This window comes from Branchiostoma floridae, chromosome 12 (assembly GCF_000003815.2).
Source record: "Branchiostoma floridae strain S238N-H82 chromosome 12, Bfl_VNyyK, whole genome shotgun sequence".
In the NCBI taxonomy this organism is placed as follows: Eukaryota; Metazoa; Chordata; class Leptocardii; order Amphioxiformes; family Branchiostomatidae; genus Branchiostoma; species Branchiostoma floridae.
This window is the reverse complement of record NC_049990.1, coordinates 781,036-792,940: the sequence shown is the minus strand read 5'-3', so window position 1 is coordinate 792,940 and position 11,905 is coordinate 781,036. Positions and strand designations below refer to the sequence as shown.

The 11,905-nt window shown below is 53.6% G+C and overlaps 1 protein-coding gene across 3 annotated transcripts in view; it reads right to left on the bottom strand.

The window, feature by feature from the left end:
* LOC118427797 (sterile alpha motif domain-containing protein 11-like) overlaps positions 1–5,460 on the bottom strand; it is a 41,199-nt gene extending 35,739 nt beyond the window's left edge. For all 3 annotated transcript variants that reach the window (XM_035837747.1, XM_035837749.1, XM_035837748.1), the window contains exon 1: positions 4,103–5,460. In XM_035837747.1, the coding sequence (XP_035693640.1) occupies positions 4,103–4,873 (771 nt within the window). In that variant the 5' untranslated portion in view covers positions 4,874–5,460. The remainder of the gene's footprint in view (positions 1–4,102) is intronic.
* Between the last annotated feature and the right edge of the window lie 6,445 nt (positions 5,461–11,905).

Below are 11,905 nucleotides of genomic sequence, written 5' to 3'. Positions count from 1 at the left end.
GCCCACCCCCCGGGAAAATGGGGGGTTTTCCCCAGCAAATATATTTTCCCTGGGGACACCCAGGGAGGGCATAAGCCCAAATCCGGGAAAGGGAAAAAAGCCCCCCTTAAAATAAATTGTGCCGCCCTCCGTCCATCGGCCAGTTGGGGATTCCCTTGGGGGGGGAGCCACCGCCCCCGCGCACCCGGCCCCCCAGCGGCGCGCCGCTGATCGATTGTAATTCCCACAAATAGCAGACGCCTCTTGTCTTCCCAAGGTTTTATCGGCGGCTTTAATTTCCGCTGCAACTGTCGGCGGCAGGCCCGTAGCAACTACCGGTGTCTTCTTGTTCGCAAACTGCTGTCTATCTATCGCTGCCGCTCGCTACCTCCTCTGGCATGTCATTCAGTCCATTCCCTGTATCAATATTTTCCTTTTCTCCAAGTAGAAGTTTCGGTTGGAGGCTAGAGTGGCTGCGATTTTATATACTAGTAGTTTGCCTCCAAACCAGTTTTTATCTATCCAATTCTGCGGATCGGACAGAGCGGAGGTATCCTTTCCTTTCAAAGAGGAAGGAGGAAGACGATAAAATCGCGGCCACTACTGGCCTGCAACCGAAACCTCTGCTTGGAGAATACTTTTTCAGCGATCAATGGGCTACGATTTCCTACTATACAAGCAGAGGTTCGGCTCATACTGTTTTCGGCGTGTTCTAGACATTTAGACGGGCGCTTTCTCTTTCGTATCGTTTACTTCGTGTCCTAGCGCCCCATGCTGCATAAAATTCTAAATACAAATGTAATATCTATTGTGCGTCTTTGGTTTGTGTAATCATTGGAAACAGTCTGGTATCCTGGCTATTCATGTCATACCAAAAAAACACGTAACAACAGCCGAAGCCGAACCTCTGCTTGGAGAGTAATGACAAGCGGTAAAGACGAGGCGTAAACTCCAAGCAGATCCTACGGTACGATAAGATAGTATCAAAAGCTGGCAAAGGAGTAAAGCCGGCCATTGAGGAGTGGACCGGCTACCCGTTGCCAACGCACACTCAGGCTAGGCCGGCTACACTGAAAGCTTTTGATACTGTCTTATGCTACCGTAGGATCTGCTTGGAGATTAGCGTTTCCATCGTCATCGCACAGTGCCCGTAGTCTCTACCAGACTCCCGCCTGGCAGAATAGGGGACTTTGGTCAAGTTAGGAAACTGCACTCCTCGGTCATCTAACTCGTCTGGCGCGTTTTCTGTCTTATTTCTACAATTTTTCAGCACCCTGTGGAGCCTGTTAGAAGCTCCACAGCGCCCTGTGGAGCCTGGTAGAGGCTACAGCGCCCTGTGCAGTCTGGTAGAGGCTACAGCGCCCTGTGGAGCCTGGTAGAGGCTACAGCGCCCTGTGGAGCCTGGTAGAGGCTACAGCGAGGCTATAGCGCCCTGTGGAGCCTGATAGAGGCTACGATAGAGGCTACATCGCCCTGTGGAGCCTGTTAGAGGCTACAGCGCCCTCTAGCCCTATGTGGAGCCTGCTCGAGTCTACAGCGCCCGCCTGCCGTATTAAACCGTGAGGTCCGGCGGCCCAGGCGGGTGGAACAAAGCCCTCCTGTGGAACATGTTCGAGGCTACAGCGCCCTGTGGAGCATGGAGAGACCTGCGGAGCCTGTTCGAGGCTTCGGCGCGTAACACCGTGCGGTCCGGCGGCCCAGGCGGGTGGAACAAAGCCTCCCATTCAGCCCCGGCGCGAAACTCAAGAAGACCCGCACTTTGAGCCGCCGACCGTAACGGCGGCTAAACACGCCTGTCGCCGCCTGAGCCGAGCGGGCGGTTAGCGGGGCGGAGCGGCACGGAAAGGGGATATCCGCCCGCGTCGGGACGTGCCCGCAGCGCGGACCTTCACACAGACGCCGCCATCCCTCACCCTCCCGACATGACACGCACACCCCGCCGACTGATCACCGCTAAGCACGCGAGAAACGGCTCTGCGCTTTCATCCCGGCGCGCACAGGTCGCCTCTCTCTCTGCGCGCCGGGCCCCGTAAAGCCGCTTTCCGGCCGACACGGGCATTAATAATCTAACGGCCTCTCAGCTGCATTAGCGCGGAGAAACGCCGCCTCAGTTTATACAACACCGCTCCAAATCCCGGCTCTAAACCGCCCGCTTAAAACCTGGCACTACAACACTCACCACCATAGCAAGGACGCGATCAAATATACTCTCCAAGCAGAGGTTAGGCTGTTCTTTTAGTAGTGTATGTCGGTCTTTCTATTTTGTATTGTTTCTTGACGTCCGCCAGGTTTTGACAATACACAATATACAATACAAAATAGAAAGCCCGATAAAGACGACTAAAAAAAACAGCCGGAGCCTAACCTCTGCTTGGAGAGTAATCAAATAGGCCAGGCAAGGCAGAGCCACAAAAATCGCGCCAAGTTTACCTACAGTTACACTAGTTCTGCCGCGGTGCAAAATATTACAGGGCTTGGGCAGCTGTCTGGGAGGCGTGAGTAAAGACAAGGGGTTCTTTGTGAGCGGGCAGGTTTATCGGAAAACGCGCTGTGGACGTTAGTCTGACCCTGGGGCAGGCGGCCGCCAGGACACACACATCCGGGCACTCAGCCGTGACGTCACGTACGACAAGTCCAAGGCCTCGGGCGCTTTAGCCGTCCGGCTGTTTTCCTTAAAGTTTCAGTTACCGTTTTCTTATTACATTTTTTTTTCTTACTACTGATAAGAAGAATAATTATCATAGGTAAACACAAGTCCTTGCTACACGGTAACATAAATTTTGATAAAGAGAAAACAAGGAAGTCCGAAAGTGAAACGGCGGTTATGGCGTCTTAAACTTTCCTCAACTTTCAGTGCCTTGGTTGGTAAAGGACTTGAACTTTCTAGCAGGAAAATGAATTACAAAGTTCACAGATTGATTTAGGCCAACGCACGTCAATAACTTAATTTACAACTTTACGTCCATACGATGATTTGCAAGGTTTCATAGCTTTTAAAAGGTTTTAAAGGGTCTATTTATAGATTTTTCTGATCAATTTCTGATCAAGTTAAACTCCGGCAGACATCTATTATGTTGCCGGCGGAGCAGCAGTTAAAAGTTTAAGGCGGAATGTGCGATATTGCAGCTAACTGCGCGCGGTTGTGCGGGGCGTTATCTTGTTTATGCATTAGTCGATACCGTTAGCACGAAAATACGGTTAGCACGAAAATAAGATTCTCTCCATCCTCCCGCCGCGCCACGGTCCGGGCTAACGACGCGTGACGTCACGCCGATCGCACGACAGGGACGAGACGGATCGACTTTACGTGGAAATCATGCGTTTGACGTGAAACAAGTGATGGAAGCGGTGGAAATAAGCTGATCAGCGACTTCGCGTGCGTGAAAAACACCAGGAAATGGATTTTTCACGTGTTTGGGAGATAAGAAACCCAGTTTTTAAAACAGGATAGACGGGGTGCGGAAATATTTCACCGATTGGGCAGAAAACAGCTCAGATGTGTCATAGTGATGATGATGAGAAAAACATCGGCCAAGACTTCTTTTGTAAACTGTGGCTCACAGAAACAGCCCGGGACCACTAGGCACGACATGGACCAAGCAAAACAAAGATCGGTGATGTATGAAATCGGTTTCTATCAGTTATAAAACAGGTACTAGTATACAGACATGTCCGACAGGTTTGGAAGAAACGCAGACAAACATTTGTACTGTTTTTTCATTGTCTTGGAGAGAAACAGACAGATGTGACGAGAAGAAATGACTGCTATGAAAAAAACCAAGATCTCGTCTTTAGTCTACAAGATTCGCGACAAGACCTCAACACAGGACATTAACTCAGCCAAGCATATCACTAAAGTAAAGGCTACAAGTCGCAAGGGTATAATGTATGTGGACAGGAGGATATGTCGTCTTGAAGGACATAAGTCAACACTTCAAGACATATATATATAAGGAAGTTGTTAACCTTATCTAATAGCTACCTTAAAGAAAGCAACGAAATTCGTACGCAGCATCTCACCTGTCAAGAACAATGACGTCAAGACGACACACTCATTAAAAACACACACTTCTCTACAAACTTACGCCTACTTTCTTACTAAATAAAAGTGAAAGTTCCTTACCACAGGTGATGAGATGCGGCAGCCGGGACAGTCGCAGATGGGCGGGTGCACCTGGAGGATGCCCTTGGCCATGAGCGTCTTGAGACTCTTGCCCTTGTGTCGGATGCTCCTTTTCCAGTCCTTGGCGGTCTCCCGTCCCGAGATGAACTGGAACTCGTTTGGCGTGAGCATCTCGGAGTTGAGGCGGATGGAGGGGCCCTTGCTTCCCTGACACAGCTTGTTGATGTAGAGGAAAGCCTTGTTCTCACCACACTCCACTTCTATCACGGGCTCACCGCTGTCGTACAGGATCTCCACGTCCTCACACCCTGCCAGCGCTTCCTCCGGGCGGGGGGCGGGGTGCAGGCCGGGGAAGAGCCCGTACCCGAGGTGCCCGTACCCCGGGAGGCCGGGGATGGCGGTGGGGTGCAGCGGGGGGAGGTGCATGGCAGGACCGGGCGCGGACTCGTGGTACTCCGCTGCGTGGTGGTACCCGTCTGTCTTCTCCGACTTAACACCTGATGACACGTCTTTAAGGAAGTCCGTGCCGCCTGCGGGCAGCGTCTTGGAGGAGCTGTGGTTGTTGGCTTCTAAGGCGGAGTTCTCCTTCCCAGGCTTGGGTTCTGACGCGGCGCTCTCCTTCCCAGGTTTGGAGTCGGACGCGGGTTTCGTCGCGACGTCGGCGTCGTCTTTAGTGTGCTCCTTACTCCTCATCTTCCTCGCCTCCTTCTCCTCGTCTCTTCGAGACTTCTTGGGCTCCGCCTTGGAGAGGTTGAGCGCAGCTTCTGACATGGCGTAGCGGCGGTCGGGCGGGCGGACACTACAAACAGTGGGCGGCGTCCTGTTGGTCTCACACACACACAGACTCGCCTTTCCGCAGATCTGTTTACAAAACACGGCGGGCCGGTCTGCCCGCGGCGCTGCGTCCGGATCCCCGGGGTCCTCCCGCTCACGTCGGCGGGCCACGGGAACGGGTCCTGCCGAGGAAACCCGCACAAATCACCCGGCGGGGAGTCACGCCTTTGTCGGCGCCGGGAGAAAAAACCAGCGGCGGCGGAACGCCTCAATAAATAGCGACACTCTGATTGTGGCTTAAATAACCCGCTCTCCAAGCGTCGTAAGGCCAGCCGGCCGAGGTGACGGAGCCCTGCCGGCGGTGGTCAGGCGGAGTTTCCCCCGAAACTTTCCCGGGACGGTCCCGCTGGTAAGACCCTGACCAGGAGAGAAATCAGGGCTCTCTCCGTGAGGTTTTTCCGCAGTTTGCAGGCCGTGTGAGCGTCCTGAGCGGGCCTGAGCAGCGACAACACGGCGGAATCCTCACGGCTACACACAGGCTACTGCCGTGCCGCGGCTCGCTGGCTTCCTGCCTTGATTCACCGCCGACTCCACGTGACATAACATTAGAAGAGACCACTATCCGAAAGGGGGTCTTTTATTAACAATATTTTCAAAGCGTTTGATTCAGAAATCATACCAAAAGCACTCTTATTAGATAGCTTAAAATATTTCAAAGATTATCAGAATATCATATTGCATTTATGTGGAGAAGAGTGGATTTGAGAGAGGGCTGATTCGCACCTCCCGTCCCTCCGTACCCTGCCTCCCCCTGCGCCAGTGGGCTCGCCCGGCGGCCCCGGGCGGTTAATCGGCCCGTCTACCGTCGGAACGCGATACAAATCAATAACTGCACGGTCGTAAGCAGCTCTTCCGGCGGGCGCGCGCCCTCCCTCCGGAGCCGGGACGCCGATCCCGGCGCATTAGCCCAGTCGGCGTTGCTGATTGCCCTTTTGTGTTGGCGGATTTCGCCGCGCGGATAAATTGCGCTCGCTTAACCAGCGATTTCTTGGCGGCGTCGCCCTGTGTTTACGGCGCGCAGCCCGACATAATCAGTGTGTTTTACTACCTGCATGCCCGGCGGCTCCGTCCGTGCGACAACAGGCACGGAGGGCCGCCGTGATGAATGGTGGATGCGGGCTTCCCGGGGTCTCGCTGTGCAGCGGCCGTGACGGCAGAGCCAGCGGACCGTGCCGTACCTGCCCGCCCCGGCCGCAGCTGTCGGGCCCGTCAACCCGCCCGCCAGCGCTCCGGGCACGCTCCGCAAACACCGCGGGATCGGGTACTGGCACGTCTCACCGCAAAACACTGCCAGGCAAGGCACAGGCACGTTCACACGGGGGGTACAGGGGTACGGGGGTCTAGTGTCAGGGTGGGGGGTACGGGGCCAGTCAAACCGCCCGCCAGCGCTCCGGGCACGCTCCGCAAACACCGGGGGACTCAATACAGGCACGTCCTGCAGAAAACACCGCCCGGCAAGGCACAGGCACGTCTCTCCGCAAAACACTACCCGGCAAGGCACAGGCACGTTCACACGGGGGGTACAGGGGTACGGGGGTCTAGTGTCAGGGTGGGGGGTACAGGGGTACGGGGGTCTAGTGTCAGTGTGTGTGTGGGGGGGGGGGGGGGGGTACCGGCCAATCAAAACGCCCCCCTGGGCTCCGGGGACGCTCCCCAAAAACCCCGGGACCCGGTACAGGCACGTCCTTCAGAAAACACTACCCGGCAAGGCACAGGCACGTTCACACGGGGGGTACAGGGGTACGGGGGTCTAGTGTCAGGGTGGGGGGTACGGGGCCCGTCAACCCGCCCGCCAGCGCTCCGGGCACGCTCCGCAAGCACCGCGGGACCCGGCACAGGCACGTCTCTCCGCAAAACACTACCCAGCAAGACACAGGCACGTTCACACGGGGGGTACAGGGGTACGGGGGTCTAGTGTCAGGGTGGGGGGTACGGGGCCAGTCAAACCACCCGCCAGCGCTCCGGGCACGCTCCACAAACACCGCGGGACTCAATACAGGCACGTCCTGCAGAAAACACCGCCCGGCAAGGCACAGGCACGTCTCACCCCAAAACACTGCCGGCCAAGGCACAGGCACGTCTCACCGCAAAACACTGCCGGCCAAGGCACAGGCACGTCTCACCGCGAAACACCGCCCGACAAGGCACAGGCACGTCTCACCCCAAAACACTGCCCGGCAAGGCACACTCCTAGCTCTTCCCTCATGACCTCTAGGAAAAGTGGAACGATTTGAGCATAAATTGATAAGCAAAGGTTCAAACAAACAAACAAACAGGCACGTCCTGCTGCTAGCCCTGTCCACCAAGGCACACTCCTAACTCTTCCCTCACGACCTCCAGGAAAAGTGGCCTGCGGGACGTTTTGAGCGTTTTTAAATGAACATAAGTTCAAAGAAACAAACAAGCAAACAGACAGACAGGCACGTCCTGCTGCTAGCACTATCCGTCAATAAGGCACAGCTCTAACTCTTCCCCATGACCTCCAGAAAAAGTGGGGGCTAGTGTCAGGATGGCTTGTGTTTTCTGGGGGGAGAGGGGGTTTCGCAGTTGGGGGGTGATTTGTCATGTGCCATACATTGTACACGATGCATTCTTTGTGCAATAAACTTGTCTTCACTTGCCTCTAAACTCTGCCCTACGGCAGGCACGGGGGTCTGATTTAAGGGGGGGGGGGGGGGGGGGCCACGAGTTCCAGGGGGTTCCGTCTATCTTCACAGGAGAAGGGCACTCCGCACAGTGAAAAGTGAAAAAGCAAGCCTCCAACTCCAAGCGTTCCCGATTTCCTTTTTGTTCATCTGTAGTGTTCAAGACGTAATTGTTGCCTAGCAACCAGGGTCTAGGCACACGCCCCGCCAATCAGCGAGGTGTTTAGTTACACTCCTCACACACACGCTGCAGGCGGTTCAATGTCAAGTACGGGATGGCGACACGCAAGGTCTCAGACTAAAGACCACACCCCAAAAATGTTCGCGGACTTCCGTTCTTTTCTGTTTTCCTGTGTCCTTTTACATTGTATTTATGTATTTCATTTATTTATCCTGTGCCTTTCATTGGAAAACTTTGCCGTTGTTGACACCACCCCCCCCCCCCTCTTAAAAATTAAGAACGCCAGCGCTCCTCAACGTCTGCAAGAAGGCTACCAAATCAAAGTAGGAGGCGCAGTTTTCGCCACCTTTCTGAAGTTCTGTGAGAGAGCTTTTCCGAAGTTGCGTAACGTGCAGGTAAAACCGCTTCGTTATGACGGAGATCTGTAATTAGCCGGTCCAGCAAAGCGCTTCGGTCGTTCGTTAGTTTTTATCAGACGGTTGCGGCGTATTCTTCAACTTCAAGCAGAGTACTGGGGCTAGTAGTGGCTTCCCTGCCTCCGCTACGTGTCTGGAGAGTGCTCGGGTTCATTCACTCACTCACTCCTCCATTCACTCAATCATTCACTCATTCAAGCACTCATTCATTTACACTCACTCATTCACTGACTCTCTCACTCACACTCTCACCCCTCATACTCATTCTTGCTTACTCATTCAATCATTCAATTACTCAGTGACTCATTTAATCTATTCATTTATTTATTCATTCATTCATTCTTTCGATCTCTCCCTCACCCACCGGTTTGTCATGAGCCCCATATATACCCCACCGCGGCAGCCCTGTGTCTGGAGAGTGCCGGGTTGATGGGCTGAGACGTTTTTATTCACTCACTCACTCACTCACTCACTCACTCACTCACTCACTCACTCACTCACTCACTCACTCACTCACACACTCACTCACTCACTCACTCACACACTCACTCACTCACTCACACTCACTCACACTCACAGACTCACTCACTCAGTCACTCACTAATTTGCTCACTCATTTGCTCACTCACTCACTCACTCTCACACTCACTCACTCACTCACTCACACACTCACTCACTCACTCACCCACTCACTCACTCACACACACACTCACTCACTCACTCACACTCACTCACACTCACTCATTCCCTTCCTCATTTGCTCACTCACTCACTCTCACACTCACTCACTCAGTCACACACTCACTCACCCACTCACTCACACACTCACACACCCACACACTCACACACTCACTCGCTCACGCCTTCAGTACCTCCCTCACTCATTCCCTTCCTCCCTCATTCGCTCACTCACTCATTCGCTCCCTCCCTCACTTCTTTCTCTCTCTCTCTACCGGTTTGTCATGAGCCCCAGAAATACCCCCACACGGCCGCCCAGCGTCTGGAAAGTGCCCGGTTGATGGGACGAGACGTTTGTATTCACTCATTCGCTCACTCACCCACTTCCTCCCTCATTCACTCCCTCCCTCCCTCACTCAAACACTCACTCCTCTCTCCCCTCCCGTTTGTTGTTACTGAGCCCCAGAAATACCCCCACACGGCCGCCTCGCGTCTGGAAAGTGCCCGGTTGATGGGGCGAGACGTTTACGAGCGAAGTGGCGGAAAAGCAAATTTGACAAATTCGTGCCGGCGCGTCGGCAGCAAATATAGTTTTCCGGCCGATCGAAGGACCTTCGCCACGGGAGTCGATTTCGCCGCGCGCGTTTTACGGGGACGGGGGAAGGGTAGTCTCTGCCAGACTCCGGGGCGCTGGATAAACCGTAGAAATGGAACAAATAGAGAAGTAAGCCGACCAGAGAACTATAGCCGGCTAGGGAACAGCGCAGTTGTACTTCTCTGGCCGGCTTACTCCTCTATTTGTTCCATTTCTACGGGTTTTTTTCCAGCGACCCGGAGTCTGGTAGAGACTAGGGGAAGGGGTTGTCGCCTGAGTGTCAGTCTGGTTAGTTTACCGGGGAGGGGGTGGCTGATACTGAGGCAAGGGGGAGGGGGATAGTAGGACGGGGGGGGGGGGGGGGGTAGGGTTGCTCACTGTGATAGGAAAGAGGTTCTGCCCGATAGAACCTTCTCGGTCAACTGAAAGACTTGTAACAGCTGGGAACATGCTGGGAAAAATTCGTTTCCAAGATTTACTGCAGCAAAATTGGAAATATGTCGGATTCCAATGAAACAAAAGATGATGTATGCCGCAAAACGAATAGGTTGTGTTTGTGTGAGTGTATATGTGCCTGTGTGCGCGCGCGGGTTTGTGTGTGCATGCATGAGTGTGTGTTTGTGTGTGTGATCTCGGTCGAACATACTGTGTGTGTGTGCGTGTGTGTGTGTGTGTGTGTTTATGCTTGGGCGCTTTTACGTGCGTGCGTTCACACACATGCAGCGATCGGTCCCCCTCAGACCGGCCTCTCCCCCGGAACACATACCGATCGTTCCCCCCCCCTCAGACCAGCCCTCCCCCGGGACACATACCGATCGGTCCCGGCCCGTTACCGGGATGAAAGCTTGCCGGGGCGATGAGTCCCTCCCCCGGGACACACAGTGATCGGTCCCGGCCCGTTATCGGGATGAAAGCTTGCCGGGGCGATGAGTCCCTCCCCCGGGACACACAGTGATCGGTCCCGGCCCGTTACCGGCATGAAAGCTTGCCGGGGCGATGAGCCCGCCGCCGTCCAATCGTAACTAATCGAATGAATCGATTGATTGTGGACAGATCGGCGGCTAAACACCCGGGTGATTCCGGCGCACAGATTAACGCCCACAGCCACACAGATAACACCCGGGCTGGGGCATATAAGCAACCTGGAGCACGTCACCCCGCCACACAGATAACACCCGGGCTGGGCCAGGTAAATAACTTGGATCACGTCACCCGGCGCACAGACTAACACCCGGGCCGTAACAGGTAAACAACAAGGTTCACGTCACCCTTAACGCCCACAGCCACACAGATAACACCCGGGCTGTAACAGATAAACTACATGGCTCACGTCACCCCGCCACACAGTAACACCCGGGCCGGGCAAAGTAAACAACATGACTCACGTCATCGTTTAAACTGTAACTTCCAACACTGGAGTTGGTCAGTCGAAATTTGGGTAAGTCTATTTTTTGTTGGAAATCACAATTTAAGTCTGATAGAGAACAAATAAAAGTTTGCCTATTTTTTAAACGTAAAATGCATGTATAACCTTACTATTGTATTAGTTTTATACTTGACTTGTCATGTGTTACTTGTCGTTACCTTCACCAATAAGGTTATCCTCTCGGTGTGTTTGTTTGTGTGTCTGAGTCTGCCACGTGTGAGCACACAGCATAACTCGAGAAGCCTTGGATGGATCCTGATGATATTTGGTAGGTAGGTGGTCTGTGACTGTAACACAAACTCTGTTGTTCTGGGGCTGTACCTGGCCCCTCCGTGCGGAGGATGGTCGGATGTTGGGCTGGCTGCTATGAGCGAGATTCAATCAGGCTAGTAGGTAGGTAGGAAAACTAAGGTCAAGTTCGATGATGGGCTCCCTGTCTTTTTTTCTAAAGAATCTCACCTACGGTCCAATAAAAATATACATGCATGACGTAGAGGGCAATGTGTATATCTAATTTCTAGCTAGAAAATCCATTTTCTCGGTCATTTCACATCTTAACTTACTGAGATTAAGTTAAAGGACTTTGCGGTTTCACGGCGTCTTCCTACTTTACTTCTTGATACAACATTTGCGAAATTTTCTTCCGATTCTAAGTTCCAATTATTTTCCGTCCACCATTGTCGAGCTCTCCCGCATTACACCTGTATCCTCCCGGGGACGTGCTCCCCAAAGTTGCCCTTCCGTGGCCTTCCTGCTCACACCCCGTGGGGACACGCCAGATAAATCTGAGTTTTGCGGGCGGAAATAAACATCCCTCCGCCCGCCCGATACGGCGCTAACGGTCGGCGGGCCGCACGATCGAACCGACGGTCGGCAGCTAAGGCCACAGCAAGTCAGTTTTATGGATGACATCACCACGCTCAAGAATTTCGCCTATTTCACAGAGGTGAAACTTGTTGGAAAGTTGTAAAAGTACCACCAATATGGAAGCCATGGATGTAGTTGCCAGCTTGGCAAGTGATACCAGG